The sequence below is a fragment of the Chiloscyllium punctatum genome, chromosome 17, assembly GCF_047496795.1.
Source record: "Chiloscyllium punctatum isolate Juve2018m chromosome 17, sChiPun1.3, whole genome shotgun sequence".
Taxonomy (NCBI): domain Eukaryota; kingdom Metazoa; phylum Chordata; class Chondrichthyes; order Orectolobiformes; family Hemiscylliidae; genus Chiloscyllium; species Chiloscyllium punctatum.
Window position 1 is genome coordinate 78,539,288 of NC_092755.1, and position 26,695 is coordinate 78,565,982.

At 46.8% G+C, this 26,695-nt stretch overlaps 1 protein-coding gene across 13 annotated transcripts in view; it reads right to left on the reverse strand.

Annotated features, from left to right (window-relative positions):
• rimbp2b (RIMS binding protein 2b) overlaps positions 1 to 26,695 on the reverse strand; it is a 389,940-nt gene that overhangs the window by 18,917 nt on the left and 344,328 nt on the right. For all 13 annotated transcript variants that reach the window (XM_072587662.1, XM_072587667.1, XM_072587660.1 and 10 more), the window contains 5 exons: positions 19,695 to 19,847; positions 14,068 to 14,240; positions 6,875 to 7,043; positions 6,215 to 6,280; positions 290 to 393 (listed from right to left, as the gene is read on the reverse strand). In XM_072587662.1, coding sequence (XP_072443763.1) covers positions 290 to 393; positions 6,215 to 6,280; positions 6,875 to 7,043; positions 14,068 to 14,240; positions 19,695 to 19,847 — 665 coding nt within the window. The remainder of the gene's footprint in view (positions 1 to 289; positions 394 to 6,214; positions 6,281 to 6,874; positions 7,044 to 14,067; positions 14,241 to 19,694; positions 19,848 to 26,695) is intronic.

Sequence of the window (26,695 nt, forward strand, 5' to 3'; positions counted from 1 at the left end):
CTAAAACTTGGGGAGATGCAGGTTCAGTGGCTGCTGGTGGTATTTAATTTCGATTAATCAACAAAATATCTGCAATCAGAAACCAGTCTCAGTAATAATGAGCACAAAATGATCATTAATTGTTATAAAAGCCCATCTGGATCAGTAAAGTGCTTTAGGAGAGGAACCTGCCATTGCTACCCAGTCTGGCCTGTACATTTCAAAGGCAGTAAGGGAGGAACTCTCTCCCAGTGACAGACACATGCCGTGAAACAATGATGTGAAAAGGAAGCTGATCTGAACAGGGTACCTCCACATCGACATTTGGTGAGCTCTCCCTTGGGTCATAATCGTATAACGCCACCATTCTCCGGGTGGTGACTGAGTGCTGCTGGCTACTCCTCCTGTTCCTCTCTATCATAAAACACACAGGAAACACAGGCTTTTACAAAAACATACACAGACACGATGGGTGTCAAATACCACCATTTCCTCCCCCATCCCATCAATCCCATCCCCAGCATTTTGAGAATCAATCTGTAGTTTTATGGAGAACAACAAGAATTGTTGATTTGATAAAGACCGAATATCAGCACCTGGGAAGGTTAGAGACACGAACCAGGGAATAGTACCTTCCAAATCCCTCTGCCAGTCAGAGGTAGGGAGAGGGGAAGATGGTCCTGTATCCCCAGACCCAATCATTTTGTCATTCCAGATAATGTTAGCAAGGAGCTCCTCCTGATCTGTCCAGCCAATGGGAACCTCTCCTTCTGATGAAAGGTGTAGTTGCTGCTGTCACGTAGGAGGCACAGCTGCCACCTTGTGCACAGCAAGATCCCACAAACAGTAATGTAACCGTTCGTAGTTTTCATTGAGGGACAGTTATGACTCCAGAACAACATGGAGACCTTTTTCAGACAGTGTTGTGGGATCTGTCATGTTCACCCTGGAGGTTAAAGTGGGGCATGGGTTTCACATCAGCTGCTGGGACAGCTCAGCCCCCTTTCAGTACTGCCCAGGAGTGACGTACACACACACACACACACTCACATACACTCACACTCTTACACACACACACACTCTCACACACACATACACTCACACACTCTCTCACACACATACACACACACACTCTCTCACACACTCTCATACACACTCACACACACTCACTCTCACACACACAGACACACACACACACTTACTCACTCTCACACACACAGACACACACACTCACACACACACATACTCTCTCACACATACAGACACACACTCACTCACACAGTCACTCACACACACACTCTCACACCCACATTCACTCACACACACAGACACACAAACTCTCACACACGCAGACACACATACACATACTCTCTCTCACACACACACACACACACTCACACACACACAAACTCTCTCACACACGCAGACACACACACATACTCTCTCACACACACACAGACACACACTCTCACACACTCATACTCTCACTCTCACACACACAGTCTCACTCACTCACACACTCTCTCAATCACACACACACTCTCTCACTCTCACATACACACTCTCACACTCTCACATACTCACACATACATTCCCTCACTCTCACCCTCACACACTCTCACTCTCACATACACACTCTCACTCTCACATACACACTCTCACTTCCACATATACACTCTCACTCTCACACACTCACTCACACTCACACTCTCACACTCACAGATACACATTCTCACTCTCATACTCACTCACACACACACTCACATACACACTCAGACTCTCACTATCACATACACACTCACTCTTACATACACACTCTCACTCTCACATACACACTCTCACTTTCTCACACACACTCTTACATACACACTCACACTCTCACATACACACTCACACTCTCACACATTCACCCTCTCACTCTCACACATACACACTCACACACACTCTCACTCTCACACATACACACTCTCACTCTGACACGTACACACACACACACACACACTCACTCTCACACTCTCACATACACACTCACACTCTCACACATTCACCCTCTCACTCTCACACATACACACTCACACACACTCTCACTCTCACACATACACACTCTCACTCACATACACACTCTCACTTTCACACACACACACACACACACTCTCTCTCACATACACACTCTCACTCTCACAAATACACACACACACTCTCACACTTACACACTCTCATATACACACTCTCACTCTCACATATACACCCTCTCACTCTCACACATACACACTCACACACACTCTCACTCTCACACATACACACTCTTACATACACACTATCACATACACACTCACTCATACATACACACACACACTCTCACACTTACACACTCTCACATACACACTCTCACTCTCACACATACACCCTCTCACTCTCACAAATACACACTCACACACACTCTCACTCTCACACATACACACTCTCACATTCACAGTCTCACTCTCTCACACACACACACACACACTCACTCTCACACACTCTCACACTCACACATACACACTCACACTCTCACACATACACCCTCTCACTCTCACACATACACACTCACACACACTCTCACTCTCACACATACACACTCACACACACTCTCACTCTCACACATACACACTCTTACATACACACTCTCACTCTCACATACACTCACACACACATACACACTCTCACTCTCACTCTCACACATATACACTCTCACTCTCACACATACACACTCACACACACTCTCACTCTCTCTCTCACACACTCACACTCTCACATACACACTCACACTCTCACACATACACCCTCTCACTCTCACACATACACACTCACACACACTCTTACTCTCACACATACACATTCTCACTCTCACATACACACTCTCACTTTCTCACACACACACACACTCACTCTCTCACATATACACTCTCACTCTCACAAATACACACACACACTCTCACTCTCACACATACACACTCTCACATACACACTCACACTCTCACATATACACCCTCTCACTCTCACACATACACACTCACACACACTCTCACTCTCACACATACACATTCTCACTCTCACATACACACTCTCACTTTCTCACACACACACACACTCACTCTCTCACATACACACTCTCACTCTCACAAATACACACACACACAATCTCACTCTCACACATACACACTCTCACACATACACACTCACACACACACTCTCACACACTCACACTCTCACATACACACTCACACTCTCACATATACACCCTCTCACTCTCACACATACACACTCACACACACTCACACTCTCACATACACACTCACACTCTCACATATACACCCTCTCACTCTCACACATACACACTCACACACACTCTCACTCTCACACATACACACTTTTACATACGCACTATCACATACACACTCACTCATACATACACACTCTCACACTCACACATACACCCTCTCACTCTCACACATACACACTCACACACCCTCACACTCTCTCACATACACACTCTCACTTTCTCACACACACACACTCACTCTCTCACATACACACTCTCACTCTCACAAATATACACACACACACTCTCACTCTCATTACACACTCTCACATACACACTCTCACTCTCACACATACACACACACTCACTCTCACACACTCACTCTCACACATACACACACACACTCTCACACATACACACTCTTACATACACACTCTCACTCTCACATACACTCACACACACATACACACTCTCACTCTCACACATATACACTCTCACTCTCACACATACACACTCACACACACTCTCACTCTCTCTCTCACACACTCACTCTCACATACACACTCTCACTCTCACACATACACACACACTCACTCTCACACACTCACTCTCACACATACACACACACACTCTCACACATACACACTCTTACATACACACTCTCACTCTCACATACACTCACACACACATACACACTCTCACTCTCACTCTCACACATACACACTCTCAGTCTAACATACACACCCTCACTCTCCCACATAAACACTCTCACATACACACTCTCACACACACACTCACACACACACACACACACACACTCTCACTTACACACTCACTCTCTCACACATACACACTCTCACTTTCTCACACACACTCTTACACACACACTCTCACTCTCACAAATACACACACACACACTCCCACTCTCACACATACACACTCTCACATACACACTCACACACACACACTCACACATACACACTCTCACTCTCACACATACACACACACACACACTCTCACTCTCACACATACACACTCTTACATACACACTCTCTCACTCTCACATACACTCACATACACACTCTCACTCTCACACATACACACTCTCACTCTAACATACACACTCTCACTCTCACATATACACTCTCTCACTCCTACATACACACTCTCACACACACCCTCACATACACACTCTCACACAACCCCCACGCACACTCCCCCCAAACCCCACAATCACCTCCCACACCAACGCCCACGCACACTCCCCCCAAACCCCACAATCATCTCCCACACCAGCCCCACCCACACTACCCCCATACCCCACAATCACGTCCCACTCCATCCCCCACCCCTACACCCCCACAAACCGCACAATCACTTCCCACACCAATCCCCACCCACGCTCCCCCAAACACCACAATCTCCTCCCACACCACCCCCTCACCCACGCTACCCCCCAAACCCCACAACGTCCACCCTCCACCCACACTCTAACATACACACTCTCACTCTCACATATACACTCTCTCACTCCTACATACACACACTCACACACACCCTGACATACACACTCTCACACAACCCCCACGCACACTCCCCCCCCAAACCCCACAATCACTTCCCACACCACCCATCACCCACACTCCCCCCCAAACCCCACCCACACCCACCCCCCACACCCCACAATCACCACCCACACTCCCCCCCAAATCCCACAATCACCACCCACACTCTCCCCCCAACCCCATAATCACCACCCACACTCCCCCCCAAACCCCACAATCATCTCCCACACCACCACCCCCACCCACACTCCCCCCCAACCAAACCCCACAATCACCTCCCACACCACCCCCACCCACACTCCCCCCAACCAAGCCCCACAATCACCTCCCACACCACCCTCCCACCCACACCCACATCCCAAACCCCACAATCACCATCCACACTCCCCCCAAACCCCACAATCACCTCCCACACCACCCCCTCAGCCACACCCACTCCCCAAACCCCACAATTACCTCCCACACCACCCCCCACCCACACTCCCACCCCAAACCCCACAATCACCTCCCACACCACCCCCTCAGCCACACTCACTCCCCAAACCCCACAATTACCTCCCACACCACCCCCCACCCACACTCCCACCCCAAACCCCACAATCACCTCCCACACCAACCCCCCACCCACACCCACCCCCGAACCCCACAATCACCTCCCACACCATCCCCCACCCACACTCCCCCCCATACCCCACAATTACCTCCCACACCAACCCCCACCCACACTCCCTCCCAAACCCACAATCAATCCCACAACATCCCCCCACCCACTACCCCCAAACCCCACATTCAACTCCCACACCACCCCCATCCCCTATCCCCCCCAAACTCCACAATCACCTCCCACATCATCCCCAACCCACACTCCCCCCATCCCCACAATTACCTCCCACACCACCCTCCACCCACACTCCCCCCCAAAACCCACAATCACCTCCCACACCCCCCCCCACCCACAGCCACCCCCCAAACCCCACAGTCACCTCCCACACCATGCCCCCCACCCACACTGTCCCCACAACCCACAATCACCTCCCACACCACCCCCGACCCACACACACCCCCCAACCCCACAATCACCTCCCACACCACCCCCCGACCCACACCCACCCCCCAAACCCCACAATCACCTCCCACACCACACCCCATCCATACCTTGACATCCCCACCCCATGTCCTCCCACCCACACACATAGCCCCCCACTCCCAGAGACTCCCCCACAGCCACTCTGTGTAAAAGGTGGAATAGGATTGAAAATACAAAATAAACAACTTTGCCCTTCGACCACCCAAAGCCAAATCCACACACTCAAACTCAAACAAAACAAATGGCATACAACTGACATTGAACAAGTGAGATTCCACAGACCTCGTTTAGACTTGCGGGATTTGCGGTTAACAGAGCGTGTGGTCTCTTTCTCACGTTCAGAATTCACTTCAGGAAAGGGGTGCGTTCAAATAAAAACAAACAACAAGAGAAGACATGAAGCAACCAGAGGATTTGCTGTGACAGCTTCAACCGTGTAAAATAACATGTTCATAGACTGTCAGAATGAAAGCACAATGTACCTGGAAAGGCAACGGAATTCGTCAGGAGGGGGAAGAGACCGGGTTCACACTGTGACCGTGCTCATGGGGAATGGGCAGCCTGCTACACACTCATCTGATAGGACTCAGCTCAGTAACACAGTGAGTTGCTGAGAGTAAGCATCAGGAGCCTGATGTAGTGTGCAGAGCCATTATCCAGGCCATTCCCACATCCCATCACTGTGCTGTGGGTCTAACACCCATCACATGACAGCCAGCTGTGTAATAAAATGCCGAGGGTCTCAGTCAGGGTCACTCGCTGTGTGTTTCCCTCTAAAGCATCAAACTGACATCTGGATAAGATTCAGGGAGACATAACATCTCAAGTATGTGCATCCAATCAGTGTGGAGTGCTGATCTGGACCAGGGTCTGAAAAGGCGGCAAATGAATGCAGAGGGAGTCGGTCAGGACACACTGTCTGAAGTTGACCATGAGCAATACCAATTTTCTCCACAGGAGTGTTGAGGGGAAGGTAACCCCGTTTCACCAGCTCATCCACCATCTCCTCATCATCAGCCTGGATCTCCGACACCATGTTACACGGAATCAGACCCACTCTGCCATTCCTCTCCCCATGGTAGAACCCATCCACATCCTTCGACCCATGGACCTGCCAAACAGAACACAGCTCATCACAGAACAGGCCAGCAGACTCTGGCACAGAACCACACCCACTCTCACACTCACTCACTTACACACTCTCACACTCACTCACACACACTCACTCACTCACACTCCCGCACTCACTCACTTACACACTCACTCAAACACTCACTCACTTACACACACACACTCATTCACACTCACTCACTCACACTCTCTCACACTCACTCTCACTTACACACTCACTCACTTACACTCTCACACACTCTCTCACACACACACTCACTCACACTCACACTTACACACTCTCACTCACACTCACTCTCACACATATACACGCTCACACACACTCACTCTCACACACACTCACTCTCACGTACTCACTCTCACACCTTGCCTGTGATGGACACAGTTGGTGATGGAGAAGACACTACAAATCATTATCGAGGGCAAAATAAAGTTAGAATCAGGAAGTGAAGTAAAGACTAAGGAAGGAGGGGATTTGTTTAAAAACAAATTGCCCGATTGGCCCGTTTGGGTGGAGGGAACAGCAGGTTGATCAAAGTGGTGTAGCAGATGTGTACAGAGAGTCTCTGAAGGGATTGGACAAGAGACCCTGCTGAATGTCTGGCCAGATCAGAGCACATGGAATTCAGGGAGAGCCCACTGGTGTGGGTAAGAGAGCAGAGGGAGGCGGGGGATGTTTTTCACACTGCAAGTTGGTTTACTGTGATATTCAACAAGAGGCTGTGTTGGGCCCACTGCTCCCTGTGGTGTTTATACCTGCCCCAGTTTGTAAACAGAACAATCCCTGGTACACACCAGCTAAGATCTGAATGCATTCAAAATAGTTCACACAAGGTCTCCCAGGATTGAATCAACTTTGGGAATGAAGAACCCTGGGAATGAGGGCAGGCTGGATAAGTTTGGCCTTCTCTCCATGGAAGAGAGAAGGTCAGGAAGGGAGTGAAGAGAGGTTTTTAAGATGGAGGGATTCTGGGACATTTACTGGAGTGAGTCATGAACGCAAGGCCACACACTGAAAACCACTGCCAAAGACATGGAAGGAAGATGGTGGGAGATATTTTCAGAGTTGCCAGGTATAGAGCGCTGTCCTGTAAAGATTTACAAATGGATTCCATCACCAATTTTAAAAGGAAACAGACAGTACCAGAGGATGAGAAATTGACAGGGTTATAAGAGGCAGGAAAATGGGACGAAACAAACATGTTTATTCTAAGAGCCAACACTGGCACAAGGGGCTGAATGGTCTTTTTTTATTTCTGTATGTTTCTCTGATTGTATGACAATGAATTCCCACTCTGTTTTCAACCATATGGCAGGTTTGTAAATCCAGCTCAATAATCTTGTCCTAATCACTATATCTTCGAGGAGAAAGTGAGGACTGTAGATGCTGGAGATCAGAGCTGAAAATGTGTTGCTGGGAAAGCGCAGCAGGTCAGGCAGCATCCAAGGAACAGGAGAATCGACGTTTCGGGCATGAGCCTGAAGAAGGGGCTCATGGCTGAAACGTCGATTCTCCTGATCCTTGGATGCTGCCTGACCTGCTGCGCTTTTCCAGCAACACATTTTCAGCTAATTACTATATCCCCTAGTTTTCTCCAATAATCTCCTGCACAGACTCTAATCAGAGTAGTTTCACACTTCCCAAACCCACTCACTTCACACTGACAATGAGTTAAACGCCGCAGTCTCTCTTGGGCAAGGGAGTGTGAAGAGGGACAGCACTATCTGAGTTCAGAGGTGACATTGGCTTCAGCAGCTGATCAGCTGAAGGGGATGAGCCATTCCATAAGACCATCAGACATAGAAGTAGAAATTAGACTGTTCTGCCCATTGAGCCTGCTCCATCATTCTGTCGTGGCTGATAGGTTTTTCAACCCCATTCTCCCACTTTCTCCCCATAACCTTTGATCCCCCTTGACAATCAACAGCCTATCTACCTCTGTCTTAAATATCCTCAGTGACCTGGCCTCCATAGCCCTGTGGCAGTGAATTCCACAGATTCCCCACTCTCTGACTGAAGGTTCTCCTTATCTCCATTCTACAGGGTCTTCCCTTTACTCGAAGGCTGTGCCCTCGGGTCCTAGTCTCTCCTCCCAATGGAACCATCTTCCCAACATTTACTCTATCCAGGCCATTCAGTATTCTGTAAGTTTCATTTAGGTGCCCCCTCATCCTTTTAAGCTCCATTGAGTACAGTCCCAGAGTCCAGCTGAAGAGGTTGACCTGTTCGTGTAACAGAAGGTGCTTTTGGAGCTGGTATGGGTTTAAAAGGTGAGCTCAGGACAGTTAGAATAAAATCAGTGCCAAGAGAGTGGAGTTCCTCTGAGGGCCGGAACATGATACTGGGATCCTCACAACACTGGGTACAGTTTTGGTCTCTGTATGTGAGGAAGGATGTTCTGACGATGGAGAGAGTGCAGCGAAGATTTCTCAGACCAATTCCTGGGATTGCAGCACTGATGGATGAGGAGAGACTGGGTCAGTTAGGACTAAACCTTAGAAGAATATGGGATGGGTGTTCTCATAGAAACGTATAAAATCCTATCAGGACCAGACAGGGTAAAAGTTAAAGGGGGGAGGGTTCAGAAGAGCTGATTAAAATTTCCAGAACAAGAACTAGGTCAGAGTGTGGAAAGGATGAGGAATCTAACCTCAGGCACAGCAGATAAGGAGAAGCCGGCGCAGTCAGTACCAGACTGAGGATGTTGTACTTACATTGCATAGTGTACAAAACAAGGAAAATGAGCTCGTAACACAGACTGAAATTGGCTGATTCGATGTTATAGGTATCGCAGAGAGGGGGCTGTGAGGGAATTAGGGCTGGGAATGAAATACCCAAAGATCTGTGTCCTATTGAAAGGACAGGCAGATGGGCATGGGTTGCCTTGTTAGTAAGGGATTAAACTGAAGTCACTAGCAAGAAGTGACATCAGTTCAAAGGGTGTAAGTGAAGAGTTTAGGAACCAGGAAAGGAAGATGACCTTAACGGGAGTCATGTACAGGCCTCCTAGCAGTAGTCAGGATGTGGGGCAGAAAATAAATCAGGGGTTAGAAAAGGCATGTCAGAAAGGCACAATTCCAACAATCATAGGGGACTTTGATATGCAAATAGAATTCATGGAATGTCTATGAGATTTCTTTGCAGCAGCTTGTGGTAGAGCCCAATAGGCAACAAGGAGCCTTAGATTTGGTGATGTGTAATGAGGGAGACTTGATTTGGGAGCAGAAAGTGAAGGAACCCCCAGAGGAAGCACTGACGGTAGAATTCACCCTGCAATCTGAGAGAGAGAAGTTGCAGTCGGATGTAATAGGATTCCAACTGAGTAAAAGGGAACTACAAAGGCATAAGGGAGGAGCTGGCCAGAGTTGATTGAGGAAGAGGCCTAACAGGGAAGACCATGCAGCAGCAAGGGAAAGTGTATTGCATAGTACTTAATCAGGAGTAAATCTGCATTCGAGTTACATAAGAAGCTCTTCTGGGAAGGGCAGCTAATAGGGAAGACCATGCACCAACAAGGGAAAGGGTTCCTGAGGGGCAATTCGGGAGGCACAGCAGAAATTCATCCCAAGAAAGAGGGAGAGAGGATGAGGCAACCATAGCTGACAAGGGGAAGTCAGAGACAGCAGGAAAGCAAAAGATAAAGCATACAATGCGGTGAAAGTTAGTGGGAATCCAGAGGATTGGAAGGCCATTAAAAACCAGGATAACTGTAAAAGAAACAGGATGGAGAAGATGAAATATGAGAGTAAGCTAGGAAGGAATATAAAAGAAGATTGCTCGAGTTTTTTTAATAGATATCTAAAAAGTAAGAGAGGCAAGAATGGACATTGGATGCCAGAAAACGAGGCTAGAGAATTAGAACAGGGAACAAAGAAATGGTGGAGGAACCGAATCGGCACTTTGCATTAGCATTCATGGTAGAAGACCCAAGTAGCATGCCAGACCTTAAAAAGAGAGAGAGTCAGGGAGGAGAGGTGAGTATAGTGACCATCACTAAGGAGAAGGTGCTGGGGAAGCTGCAAGGTCTGAAGGTGGATAAATCACCAGACAGGGTGGGCTACACCCGAGGGTTCAGAAGGAGACACCTGCAGAATAAGTGGAGACATTGATGGCGATCTTTCAGGACTCACTAGAATCAGGGAGGGTCCCAGAGAATTGGACAATGGTTAATGTAACCCCTCCCTGTTTAAGAAGGGAGGGAGGCAGAAGACAGGAAGCTATAGTCCAGTTAGCTCGACCTCAGTCATTGGTAAGATTTGAGAGTCCGTCATTAAGGATGTGATTGTGGAGTACTTGGAAGTTCATGGTAAAGTAGGGCAGAGTCAGCACGACTTTATCAAGGGGACGTCCTGCCTGAGAAACCTGTTAGAATTCTTTGAGGAGTTAATGAGCAAATTAGACAAAGCAGAGTGAGTGGGTGTGATCTATTTGGATTTGCAGAAGGCCTTTGACAAGGTGCTGTACAGGAGGCTGCTAAATAAGATAACAGCCCATGGTGTTAGGGGCAAGGTACAGGCATGGACAGAGGATGAGCTGACTGGCAGAAGGCAGAGGGTGGGGTTAAAGGGGTCTCTATCAGGATGGCAGCTGGTGCTAGTGGAATTCTGCAGGGGTCAGTGTTGGGTCCATGACTATTCACGTGATACACTAACACCCTGGACAAGCGATTGTGGGTATTGTTGCTAAGTTTGCAGATGACACAAAGATAGGTGGAGGATGGGTAGTGTTGAGGAAGTGGAGGGACTGCAGAAGGTCTCAGGCAGGCTGGGAGAGTGGGCAAGGAAGTGGCAGATGGAATACAATGTGGGAAAGTGTGAGGTGATGCACTTTGGTAGGAAGTGTAGAAGTATAGACTATTTTCTAAATGGGAAAAGCTTCAGAAATCTGAAGCACAAAGGCACCTGGGAGTCCTGGTCCAGGATTCTCTTAAGGTTAACAGGCAGGTTCAGTTGGCATTCAGGAAGGTGAATGCAATATTAGCACTTATTTCAAGAGGGCTACAAGAGTAGAGATGTCCTGCTGAGGCTGTAAAAGGCTCTGGTCAGACTGCATTTGGAACATTGTGAGTAGTTTTGGGCCCTGTATCTAAGGAAGGATATGTTGGTATTGGAGGGGGTCCTGAGGAGGTTCACAAGAATGATCCTGGGATGAAGGGTGCATCATTTGCGGAGCAGTTGAGGACTCTGGGGCTGTACTCAATGGAGTTTAGAAGGATGAGGAGAGAGCTGACTGAAACATACAGAATACTGAGAGGCCTGGACAGAGTGGACGTGGAGAAGATGTTTCCAGTCGGAGAGACTCGGACCCAAGGGCCCAGCCTCAGAGTGAAGGGACGACCCTTTAGAATGGAGAATAGGAGGAATTTCTTCAGTCAGAGGGTGGTGACTCTGTGCGACTCCTTGCTGCAGAGGGGGCTGTGGAGGCCAATTGATTGAGTGTGTTTAAGACAGAGATAGACAAGTTCCTGATTGGTAACGGGATCAAAGGTTACAGGGAGAAGGCAGGGGAATGGGGTTGAGAAACATTTCAGCAATGCCAGAGCAGATCCGATGGGCCAAATGGCCTAATTCTGTGCCTTTAGCGTATGGTCTTGAACACAGGAGGGATGTTCCTGATTACTGAGGAGCCCAGAACCAGGGGATCACATTCCAAGGATACAGGGCAGCTCATTTCAGACTGAGATGGGGAGAGATCTCTTCACCAAGAGAATGGGGAGCTGTGGAATTCTCTGCCACAGGAAGCAGTTGAAGTTCTGTGGAGGACGCAGGTACAGGGAACTGAGTTGGATGATCCTTTGAGCCTGTGTGATGGAGCTCAATGGTATGGGACAATATGTCATCCAATGATGCCCCCAGGACAATGATACTTGGATGAGGAAGAGTTCAGGAAAACATCTCTGTGATTCCCACAGATCCTCTGATTGAAATGGAAAGCTAACACATGCAGCCCCAGTGGACGAGTCAGTAGGGAGGAGGAAGGGGCTATTACACACAGATGGTCTCGTGTGAGCAGTGTCAGTGGGTCCAGACATTGTCTGGTGAGCAGGGTCAGACACTGTCCAGGTGAGCAGGGTCAGACACTGTCCAGGTGAGCAGGGTCAGACACTATCCAGGTGAGCAGGGTCAGTGGGTCCAGACATTGTCTGGTGAGCAGGGTCAGACACTGTCCAGGTGAGCAGGGTCAGACACTATCCAGGTGAGCAGGGTCAGACACTGTCCAGGTGAGCAGGGTCAGACACTGTCCAGGTGAGCAGGGTCAGACACTATCCAGGTGAGCAGGGTCAGTGGGTCCAGACACTGTCCAGGTGAGCAGGGTCAGACACTGTCCAGGTGAGCAGGGTCAGACACTGTCCAGGTGAGCAGGGTCAGACACTGTCCAGGTGAGCAGGGTCAGTGGGTCCAGACATTGTCTGGCTGAATGTCATTCCTGTCTCTCCTGTGGTGGGACAAAGTGGAAACCTGATTGGGAGATGGTGGGGGATCGGATATGGAATACGGGAAAGATGGACTTGGACTGAGAGGTAACTGCACCTTGAAGATAAAGTAAAATAAAGCTGAAAAAGATCAGCCTGAAGAAAGGAATCAAACAACAAACAAATCTAATGCAATTAACAGTTGGAAAACTGGAAAAGTTTGCAAATTATTTTAAAATTGTTAACCAGATAAACTGACACAGAACAGCAATGTAACACAGGGATGGGTATCTAAGAGAAAGAAAGAACATGGGAACAGCGGCAGGCCATTCAGCCCCTTGAGCCTGTCCTGCTATCATTCAGTGTGATTGTGGGTGATCTTCAACTCCACCTCCCCACCCAAACCCTGGATTCCCTGAGAGAGGAAACTTCATGGAGTTATCATCCTCTCCAGGCCCTTCACACGATAAAACAAATACAGAGTCCTTGGTTAATCGGAGCAAACAGAGGTCATGGACCTGCCGAGTGCTTTTGGCATTTTCTGCATTTGTTTCAGGTTTCCAGTATCTGCGAGATCTCACAGTATGTTACCTTGATTATTTGACCTTCTTTGAAGGGCAGTTCTTCGTCAGCAGCATCAGGATTGGGTGACATTGATAAAGGATCATAATCAAAAAGAGCGACGAAAATCCTGGGCAGGACATCCTCACTGCAAACATCGCCCTCAGAGTCTGGGGAGAGGCGCTCCCGAGCACAGGACCTGGCTGAGAGACGTACACACTCAGACCGACTGAGAGACTGCACAGAATCAGAAACACTGCACTTGCTGTCAACATCACAACCTTCGCAAACACAACTTCACAAGAAGACATCCCAAAGTATGTCATAGAATATGTCACACTTTGCAAAGTATAGATATTTTTGTAACATCGGAAATGCCACAGTCAATTTGTGCACAGCAAGATCCCATTAAAAAGCAATACGATTACAATCATCTCTCTTATTGATGCTGTTATGATCCCAGTTGCTGGTAAGATGGGACAAGTCAGATCCCAGAGTAAATCCTGATTTGCTGGAGGCCTGTTTCATTGTTGAATTTGTTTACTGTGATGGGCAGTGACTGAACATGTTCACAAGAGGCTGCCAGTGTACATTTAACAAAAGAACACCAACACATATTACATATAAAAACAAAAAACACTTTAGAAGAATTATTTGAAGTAGTGTTATTATAAATAACAGAGATAAATATTTAACCCTTTTATATGTGCACCAACCTCACAGATGCTCTCACTCCAGTGAAAGGTCCAACCTGTTTTCATTTGGAAACTCCTTGTTCAATGGGCATGGTAATAATTACTTTCCTTCCAGCAAACATCTGCAATCGCCCAACACTTTTTCTCTTTAATTACTGTCTCCTCATGAAACACTTCAACAAACTGCTAACACAGCTCACTTATCCCTGAACATGTGTTTTAAAACTTGTGCATTTAACAGCCTTATAGGATTTGATCTGATCATTATTGTCACATGTTCTGAGATACAGTGAAAAGTATTGTTTTCTATGCTATCCAGGCAAATCATATCTTAAATACATCAGACTGCAGAATACAGTGTTACAGCTACAGAGAAGGTGCAGAGAAAGAGCAACGCTAATATATGAGAGGGCCGTTCATAAATCTGATAACAGCGGGGAAGAAGCTGTTCTTGAATCTGTTGAAACTTTTATATCTTCTGCTGATGGAAGAGAGTGGCAGAGAATATTTCTGGGGTGGGAGGGGCATTTGATGATGTTGGCTGCTTTCCCGGGACAGCCGGAAGTGTAGGCGGAGTTAATGGATGGGAGGCTGGTTTGCGTGATGGACTGGGCTGTGTTCACAATTTCCTGGGGCCTTTGGCCATACCAAGCTGTGATTCATCGAGGGAGAGATTGTTGTCTTTACCCCATGCGCTAACCTGCCTCTCTCTCTCTATTCGGTCTCATCATTTTTTGAGATCCAATCCACTTCTGTGGCGTCATCAACAAATTTATAAATCGGGTTAGAGCTGAATTTGGTCACAGAGTCGGGAGTGTATGAGGAGTACAGTAAGGGGCTGAGTACGCAGCCTTGGGGGGGGGGGGGGGGGGGGGGGGGGCTTGTATTGAGGATTATCGTGGAGGCAGGTTTTGTCGCCTGTCCTTACTGAGTCTGTGACTCAGAAAATCAAGGATCCAGTTGCAGAGGGGCAGCAGGGTCCTACATCTCAGAGTTTGGAGAGGCGTTTTGTTGGAATCATGGTGCTGAAAACAGAGCTAAAGTTCATAAATAGGAGGCTGACTTAGGTGACCTTGTAATTCATATGTTCCAGTGATGAGTGTTGGGTTGGGGAGATGGTGTTTGCTTGTGGACCCATTGTGACAGTAGGTGAATTGTAGTGGGACAAGGCAGTCTGAGAGGCTGGAGTTGTTGTGGGCCATGACTGATCTTTCAAAGCACTTTGTAATGATGGATATCAGAGCCACTGGCTGCAAATCATGAAGATGGACGGCTTGATTTTTTCCTTGGCCCTGGGATGATAGTGGTCTTCTTGGAGCAGGTGGGAACCTCACATTGTAGTACAGAGAGGTTAACGATATCTCCCTCTATAAACCAAAATAAAAAAGGTCCTCATCTATTATAGTTTGAAGCCTTCTGATATTGGAATCGTTCTCTTAGACATTTCTCAGCCAATCAGGACTTACTTTCTTCTGCCTTGATTTTTTTTGGAAACTGTTAAACTGTAGCATTGATCTTCTAGGTGTTTTTTTTTACTCTGAATGACCTCGTTCTCTCTTGGAGAGAAACTTGCACATTCAGTGACCTTCTGGATGGATCTGTCCCTCTTTCTAAAAGGAAACTAGTTTCTGTCTCTGCCTTCAGGTTTCAGGAGATGTGCTGTTGCTGGACAACACCCAATATTCCACACACCCCACCACCCAGGAAATTGATAGTCCATTACACAAAAAGAATGTAGCACTATCCACAGGGTCACCGACACCCAGGGACAGTGAATTGTGGAAATGAATATTTCCTCGAATCCCTACAGTGTAGAAACAGGCCCTTTAGTCCAACAGATCCACACTAAACCTCCAAACAGTAACCCACCCAAACTCATTACTCTACATTTACCCTTGATTAATGCTCCTAACCTACATATCCCTGAACACTATAGGCAATTTAGAATGGCCAATTCACTCGAACCTGCACATCTTTGGACTGTGGGAGGAAACCACAGCACTCAGAGGAAACCCACACGAACACAGGGAGAATGTACAAACTCCACACAGACAGTTGGAATCGAACCTGGGTCCATGGTGCTGTGAGGCAGCAGTGCTAACCACTGAGCCACCATGCAGCCCATTTCCTGTCAATATCCTTTTGAATTGTACCCAGTTTCTGCCCAGGTGGGGGAACAGATGGCCAGAAAGGGCATACTCCACAAAATCCCTGTTAATATTCCGAACAGAGGAATTGACAATCCTACACAAAAATCTACAATCCAATATCTCAATCGGTTAAGGATTGACTGAATTTAATTTGTTATTAATGGTCTGGCCATCAGATCTGGGTATTTGTTCTCGGTTTTGGTGGGATCTTGCTGTACAATAACTGGCTGAAAATGTGTTGCTGGAAAAGCGCAGCAGGTCAGGCAGCATCCAAGGAGCAGGAGAATCGACATTTCGGGCATCAGCCCTTCTTCAGGATTCCTGAAGACGGGGCTCATGCCCGAAATGTCGATTCTCCTGCTCCTTGGATGCTGCCTGACCTGCTGCGCTTTTCCAGCAACACATTTTCAGCTCTGATCTCCAGCATCTGCAGTCCTCACTTTCTCCTCGTACAATAACTGGCTGCCAATATCTGTTCCACTGAAAGAACACAGGCCTGAAACATTATGTCTCACTTTACACAGACAATAACAGGCCAGCTCAGTATCCCTAACACTTAGAACCTAGAACCTAGAACAATACAGCGCAAGAACAGGCCCTTTGGCCCTCAATGTTGCGTCGACCTGTGAACTATTCTCAGTTCGTCCCTCTACACTATCCTAAAATCATCCATGTGCTTATCTAAGGATTGTTTAAATCTCCCTAATGTGGCTGAGTTGAGTACATTAGCAGGTAGGGCATTCCACACCCTTACCACTCTCTGCATAAAGAACCTGCCTTTGACATCTGTCTTAAATCTATCACCCCTCAATTTGTAGTTATGCCCCCTCGTACAAGCTGACATCATCATCCTAGGAAAATGACTCTCACTGTCTACCCTACCTAATCCTCTGATCATCTTATATGTCTCTATCAAATCCCCTCTTTGCCTTCTTCTTTCCAATGAAAACAGACCCAAGTCTCTCAGCCTTTCCTCATAAGACCTTCCCTCCAGACCAGGCAACATCCTGGTAAATTTCCTCTGCACCTTTTCCAATGCTTCCACATCCTTCCTGTAATGGGGCGACCAGAACTGTACACAATATTCCAAGTGTGACCACTCCAGCGTTTTGTATAGTTGCAGCATGATATTGCGGTTCTGGAACTCAATTCCTCTACCAATGAAACCCAACACACTGTATGCCTTCTTAACAGCACTATCCACCTGGGTGGCAACTTTCAGGGATCTATGTACAGGACCCCAAGATCCCATTGCACATCCACACTACCAAGAATCTTTTCATTGACCCAGCACTCTGCCTTCCTGTTATTCTTCCCAAAGTGAATCACCTCACATTTATCTGCATTGAACACCATTTGCCACCTCTCAGCCCAATTCTGCAGTTTATCCAAGTCCCCCTGCAACCTGTAAGATTCATCTAAACTGTCCACTGCTCCATCGACTTTAGTGTCATCTGCAAATTTACTAATCCATCCACCTATGCCTGCGTCTAAGTCATTTATAAAAATGGCAAACAACAGTGGTCCCAAAAACAGATCCTTGTGGAATACCACTAGTAACCAGACCCCAGGCTGAATATTTTCCATCAACCACCACTCGCTGCCTTCTTTCAGGAAGCCAGTTTCTAATCCACCCTCAATTCCATCCCTCTGCATTTTCTCCATCAGCCTACCATGTGGAACCTTATCAAAAGCTTTACTGAAGTCCATGTATACCACATCAACTGCCCTACCCTCATCCACATGCTTGGTCACCTTCTCAAAAAACTCATTGAGGTTTGTGACACACAACCTGCCCTTGACGAAACCATGTTGACTATCTGCAATCAAGTTGTTGCTTGCTAGATGATTATAAATCTCATCTCTTATAATCCTTTCCAAAATTCTTCCTACAACAGACGCAAGGCTCACTGGTTGAAAATTACCTGGGTCATCTCTACTGCCCTTCTTAAACCAGGGCACAACATTTGCAATCCTCCAGTCCTCTGGTACTAAACCTGTAGACAACAATGACTCAAATATCAAAGCCAAAGGCTCTGCTATCTCCTCCCTAGCTTGTCAGAGAATCCTCTGATAGATCCCATCTGGCCCAGGGGACCTGTCTACTTTCACTCCTTCTAGAATTGATAACACCTGTGTGTAACTAACCTCGATCCTTTCTAGTCTAATATCTTGTACCTCATTCTTCTCCTCTCCAATACTCTCCTTTTCCTGAGTGAAAACCGATGAGAAATGTTCATTTAGCACCTCTCTGATCTCCACAGGGTCCCCACTCAACTTCCCACTTCAGTCTTTGATTGGCCCTATTCCTACCCTAATCATCGTTTTATTCCTCACATACCTATACTTACTGCTCTGTTTTCAGATTTCCAGAATCCTCAGACTTTGTTTCTGTCCAACAACTGTTCAAAGATTAATGACTGGGCTGTAAAAGTCTTCAGGGTGGGTAGAGGTCGTGGAAATGAGGGCCTTTTGTTCTTTTGAATGCTGCTTGGGTTTGACGAACCAATCAGAAGTCAGTATCTCACCCTGACTGTACCCAGCGAATCAGAGCTCAGCAAAAGCTGAGTCATCTCAAACTCAGCTCCTCTTTAAAATTTAAAAGGCTTAATTTAAAATTTAACTTGGTGTTTTCTTTAAAATGAAAGTGGCCAGGATCTTGTTTAGTGCCTGGTCTAACAGTAGTGACAGAGAGCTGGGAGATTGAGGGGTATCAGTGCCCTGTTGTCGAGTGATCAATGTCACTCATCCCTGATCAGGAGGATAGTGTGGAGCCGAAATGGAGGATTGGAGAGGACTGGTCATTAATTACCATATCGGCTCTCGGAAGCCATGCTGCGCTGAGCTGGCCACTTTCTCCGACCCACGACATTACGATGATAAACGTCATCTCTCCCTGGAGAGATGTTCCCTTCACTTCCTGAACGGGACCGACCACCTTCACTGTTACTGTCCACTGTGATTTCTACATGGAGAAAGAATATCAGATGTTACAAAGTCAGAGCAAACTGCATTAAAACACTGCTCTTTCACTGCATTGGTCCAGTGTTCAACTGTACTGCGATATTACATGGTCCAATACTTTCAACTAGGTCCCACCAAACTGCTGTTTATTTTCAATAAAGCTCCTGAACTTGCTCTTGAGAATTTCCAACCTTTTGTTCAGTGTAACCGATGCTGTACACGGGATGGTTCTGTTATGGTCAGAAGTCACACGACACCAAGTTATAGTCCAACTGGTTCACTTCACCTGATGAAAGCTTGCAGTTTCAAACAAACTGTTGGACTATAACCTGGTGCCGTGTGACCTCTGACCTTGTCCACCCCAGTCTAACACCAGCACCTCCAACTCTATTCTGGCTAACAATGAAACCTGATCTGACAAAGTCATCCAATCTGGATGGGGAACAGGGACTCCAGATTGAAATCCAGATGGAGATCAATGTTATCTCTGCCTCCTGACAGATCTTGTTCATTTTTTTTAATTAGCCAATGTCACTTTTAATATTGTTATCATTCAGTAAAGACATTCCTTCCTCTTGTCAAGACTTACTAATAGTTCATCCTCTCCCACTGTTAACTAACCAGACGTCACCCTGGAGGCTTCCTGCCTCTATTCCTGATGAAGAGCTTTTGTCTGAAACGTCAATTTTCCTGCTCCTCGGATGCTGCCCGACCTGCTGTGCTTTTCCAGCATCACTCTGATCTAAACAGACCTCAGACCCAGTATAGGAAGGAAGAGTTCCCACAAGGGGTTTCATTTAAACTGATTCATTCACAGGATATGGGTGTCTCTGGCTAGGCTAACATTTGTTATCTATCACTAACTGTACAGAGGACAGGTCAGAGTCAACCATGTTAGATTAGATTAGATTACTTACAGCGTGGAAACAGGCCCTTCGGCCCAACAAGTCCACACCGACCCGCCGAAGCGTAACCCTACATTTACCCCTTCATCTAACACTACGGGCAATTTAGCGTGGCCAATTCAACTAAACTGCACATTTTTGGATTGTGGGAGGAAACCGGATCACCCGGAGGAAACCCACGCAGACACAGGGAGAATGTGCAAACTCCACACAGAGAGTCGCCTGAGGCGGGAATTGAACCCAGGTCTCTGGCGCTGTGAGGCAGCAGTGCTAACCACTGTGCCACCGTGCCGCCCACCGTGTTGCTGTGGGTTTGGTGTGACATGTAGACCAGAGCAGCAAACGATGGCAATTTCTGTCACTAAAGAGCATTAGTGAAGTAACGGGTTCTCCTGACAATGATTCATCATCATCATTCAATTCTTAATGCCAGATATTTATTGAATTTGAATTGCACTGTCTGCCGTGGCAGGATGTGAACCCAGGTCCCCTCAGCATTACCCGAGTCTCTGGATTAACAGTTTAGTGATAATGACCACGAACCATCACCTCCCTTGTCTAAACTGTTATTGTTATTTCAAAAAACAGAAAGGATGATTGCGGCAGAACTTGAACCTGCCCATTAGCTGTTTGAGAATGTTACTGCAACACACATAACATGGAGTTGGGTAGTGGGTATCCATCACTGCTGAAAGGCCAGTGGGAAGAACAGCTCTCAGAAGACAAACATGATTTCCATTTTGAACACTGGCTTCTTTCAGAATACTCCATCAGCAGCTGCAAATATTTGAACAAGCAATCAGCAAAACTTCAGGAAGAGACAGCATCAACACAGAAACTGTACTCCAGCTGAAAGCGTTCACTTCAGACCCTGGTAAGAGGAGGAGCAGGAAAGACTGTGTGAGCTGGTAAGAGCTTTGGAAACCAGTCACACTGTTGGTCTCAGAGTCAAAGGATTTCTCGAGGCATCCTGTTTCAAAGGTCAGCGGATGGACTGTTTCAGAGTTTCATGACTAAAATTAAAAATCTTTGCAAATAAGAGGAAAGACTTCAGATTAATGCCGTGAAGTTCTGGGCTGGGAGAGACAGGAGTTATGAAAGGAACACTAACCATCCACAACGAATGTACTGAGTGTTACACAGTGAGTGCACACCATGAGACCTACATACAGCAGTGAAGTGAACAGTCACAGATTTATCGAAATACAGAGTCTGCAGCAGCAGGGAATCCCACAGACATCACTGATGCAACAAACAGATTATTTAAAAGATAAAACCGATAGTTTTTAACAGAAAATGATGGTCAGAAAACTTGCAAGACTGAAATAAAGTCAAAAGATTAATACTGTAAACCATGATTTTAGCAGAAAGGTTTATTTAGTCTGTACCTAGAAAATCGCTTTGGAGAATTTTGGATTGGGACATGCTGGTGTTTTGGACTGTGAAAACTGGGAACGGGAACAGTTTTGGGTTGTAGAAGGCAAGATTACCTTCATTTTACATGAAGAAAGGAGAAAGCAGAAACAGATTCCCAGTAAGCAGTACAGAGATACAATGTTGTTATTTAACAGGAAAGAGTCAAAGGAAGAAGAATAAACAAAAGAGAACATGACAGGAGAAACATTATTGCTGGAAGGATTTAATATCAGAGAAAAGCAAATACAGCACAAGATTGGACATTGTGGAGAAAACAATGCTAAAGATACAGAATTGCTTCAGACATAAATATTACATCTCAGGCTGCTGCTATATTTAATAAGACCTACATTGTAAACTACTAAAATGTAAGAGAAGGCATTGGACAATTCACAAGAAATACGAAAGTAAAGGGTAAGTGATGTTGAAACTGTTTGAGAGAAGGTGTTTTTGTAAATGTGGGGTGGCCTCACCGCTGGGTCTTTGGGCCCTGTTCTGGAAAGGCCAAAGCAAGTGTTTTCTTGCATAAAGGTTTCCGCAGTTTCAACACTGCCCACCACCTCATGTTGCTCTCACTCGAGGGCTACAGCTAATTTCAGGTTCCAAAATATTGTCAGGTTAATCTCAGTTTTATAATTAACAATAGCCATTTATGGAAGCGATTTCTGTATGTCTAGTGAGAGAAACCTTCCCTCCCACTTCCTGATGTCATGATTCACAGAATCACTGAAGTGTTATAGCGTAGAAAGAGGCTATTCAGCCATTTGTTTCTGTTCTGGGTCATTAAGTGAGCATCATTTTCTAGAGATTTACAGACAATCTCCCAGAGCCCACCATCACCATCCCTGGATGTGTTCTGTCCCAGCAGCAGGACAGACCCAGCAGAGGGGGCGGGCAGAGGGAGATACAGTCGGCAGGGATTTGCTCTGAGAGAGTCCCTAACATTGGCTCCAGACCCCACAAAGTCTCATGGATTCAGGTTAAACACGGGCAAGGAAACCTGCTGATTATCACATCCTGCCCTCCCTTGGCTGATGAATCAGGACTCCTCCATTTTGATCAACACTTGGAGGAAGCACTGGGGGTTGAAAGGGCACAGAATGTATCTGGCTGGGGGATTTCAATGTCCACCACCAATGTCAGCAGCAGCATTACTGATCGAGCTGGTCAGGTCCAAAAGGACATAGTTCCTGAACTGGGTCTGTGGCAGGTGGTGAGGGAACCAAGAGGGAAAAACATACCTGATCTCATCCTCACCAATCTGCTGGCTGCAGATGTATCTGTCCATGACAGTATCGATAAGAGTCATCAATACACAGTAATTATGGAGACAAAGTCCCACCTTCACATTGAGAATATCCTCAGTGTTGTGTGGCATTATCACCATGCTAAATGGGACAGACTTCAAACATCCAGTAACTCAACTGGGAATCCATGAGGCGCTGTGGGCCAACAGCAGCAGAACCGTTCTCCAGTACAATCTGTAATCTCATGGCCCAGCATATCCCCCACTCAATCACTACCATCAAGACGGGATCAACCCTGGTTTAATGGAGAGAGCAGGGGGGGGGCATGCCAGGATCAGCACCAGACAGACCTGAAGATGAGGTGCCAACCTGGTGAAGTCACCAAACAGGACTATTTACATGGCAATCAGCATAAGGAGTAAGTGATAGACAGAGCTGAGTGATCCCACAACCAACAGATCAGATCTAATCTCTGCGGTCCTGTCACATCCAATCGTGAATGGTGGGGGACAATTAAACAACTCACTGAAGGAGGCGGCTCCACAAATATCCCCCTCCTCAATGACGGAGGAGCCCAGCACATCAGTGTAAAAGGTAAGGCTGAAGCTTTCACAGCAATCTTCAGCCAGAAGTGCCGAGTGGGTGATCCATCTCGGTCTCCTCCAGTGGTCCCCAGCATCACAGATACCAGGTTCCAGCCAATTCGATTCACTTCACGTGATATCAAGGAATGGTTGGAGACACTGGATACAGGTTATGGGCCATGACAACACTCCAGCAATTGTACTGGAGACTTGTGCAAAGAATTCTGAGGGATAGGATTTATGACTATTTGGCAAAGCATAGTGTGATTAAAGGCAGTCAGCATGGCTTTGTGAGGGTCAGGTCATGCCTCACAAACCTTTATTGAGTTCTTTGAGGAGGTGACAAGACAGGTCGATGACAGTCGAGCAGTGAATGTGGTGTGTATGGACTTCAGTAAGGCATTTGATAGGGTTCCCCATAGTAGGCTCATTCATAAAGTCAGGAATTATGGGATACAGGGAGATTTGGCGATCTGGGTTCAGAATTGGCTGGCTGACAGAAGGCAGAGAGTGGTTGTAGATGGAAAGTATTCTGTCTGGAGGTCAGAGTTGAGTGGGGTCCCACAGGGCTCTGTTCTTGGGCCTCTGCTCTTTGTAGTTTTTATAAATGACTTGGATGAGGAGGTTGAGGGGTGGGTTAGTAAATTTGCAGATGACACAAAGGTTGGAGATACCATTGATAGTATCGAGGGCTACTGCAGGCTGCAGCATGACAGACAGGATGCAGAGCTGGACTGAGAAATGGCAGATGGAGTTCAACCTGGATAAATGCGAAGTTATGCTTTTTGGAAGGTCAAACTTGAATGCTGAATATAGGATTAAAGACAGGATTCTTGGCAGTGTGGAGGAACAGAGGGATCTTGGTGTTCAAGTACATAGATCCCTCAAAGTTGCCACCCAAGTGGATAGGGTTGTTAAGAAAGCTTATGGTGTTTTGGCTTTCATTAACAGGGAGATCGGGTTTAAAAGCCATGAGGTTTTGCTGCAGCTCTACAAGACCCTGGTGAGGCCACACGTGGAATATTGTGTCCAGTTCTGGTCGCCCCACTATAGGAAAGATGCAGAGACTTTGGAGAGGGTGCAAAGAAGGTTTACCAGGATGCTGCCTGGACTGGAGGGCTTGTCTTATAAAGAAAGGTTGAATAAACTCGGACTTTTCTCTCTGGAGAGAAGGAGGAAGAGAGGAGATCTGATCGAGATGTACAAAATAATGAGAGGAATAGATAAAGTTAATAGCCAGAGACTTTTCCCCGAGGGAAGGATTGACTGACGGGAGGAGTCGTAGTTTGAAGATATCAGGAAGAAGGTATAAAGGAGGCTGATATCAGAGGTAGATTCTTTACGCAGAGAGTTGTGAATGCATGGAATGCGTTGCCAGCTGTGGTGGTGGAAGCAGAGCCATTGGGGACATTTAAGTGACTGCTGGACATGCACATAGACAGCAGTGAATTGAGGGGTGCGTAGATTACATTACTATATTTCACATTAGGATTAAACCTCAGCACATCGCAGGCCAAAGGGCCTGTTCTGTGTCGTACTTTTCTACATTCTATGTTCTAACTTGCCGCTCCCCTGGCCTAGCTGTTCCAGTACAGTTACTACACTGACATCTACCCAACAATGTGGAAAATCGCCCAGGTATGTTCTATACATAAAAAGCAGGACAAATCCAATCTGGCCAATTACCAGTAAAGTGATGGAAGGGGTCAGTGACAGGGCTATCAAGCAGCACCTGCTCAGCAATAACCTGCTCAGTGATGCCCAGTTTGGGATCCCCCCAGGGCCACTCAGCTCCTGACCTCATTCCAGCCTTAGGTCAAACATGGACAAAGGAGCTGAATTCCAGAGGGGAGGGGAGAGGGACAGCCCTTGACATCAAGGCTGCATTCGACCGAGTGAGGCATCAAGGACCCCTAGCAAAACTGCAATAAATGGGTATCACGGGACAAACTCTCCACTGGTTGGAGTCATGCCTCACACATAGGAAGATGGTTGTGGTTGTTGGAGGTCAGCGTTCTCAGCTCCAGGACATCTCTGCAGGAGTTCCTCAGGGTAGTGTCCTAGGCCCAACCATCTTCAGCTGCTTCATCAATGACCTTCCCTCTATCATAAGGTCAGAAGTGGGGATGTTTGCCGATGATTGTACAATGTTCAACATCATTCACAGCTCCTCAGATACTGAAGCAGTCCATATTCAAATGCAACAAGATCTAGACAATATCCAGGCCTGGGCTGACAAGTGGCAAGTCACATTCATGCCACACAAATGCCAGGCAATGACCATCACCAATTAGAGACAATCTAATCACTGGCCCTTGACATTCAGTGGTGTTACCTTCACTAAATCCCCCACTATCAACATCATGGGAGTTCCCATTGACCAGAAACTCAACTAAACTCCCTACATACGGGGTGGCTACAGGAGCAGGTCATGGACTAGAAATCCTGCAGTGAGTAACTCCCCTCCTGGCTCCCCAAAGCCTGTCCACCATCTACAAGGCACAAGTCAGGAGTGTGATGGAATACTCCCCATTTGCCTGGATGGGTGGAGTTCCAGCAATACTCAAGAAGCCCAACACCATTCAGGTTAAAGCAGTCCTCTTGACTAGCACCACATTGACAAACACTCACTCCCTTCACCACCGGCACTCAATAGCAGCAGTGTGTACTATCTACAAGATGCCCTGCAGAATTCAT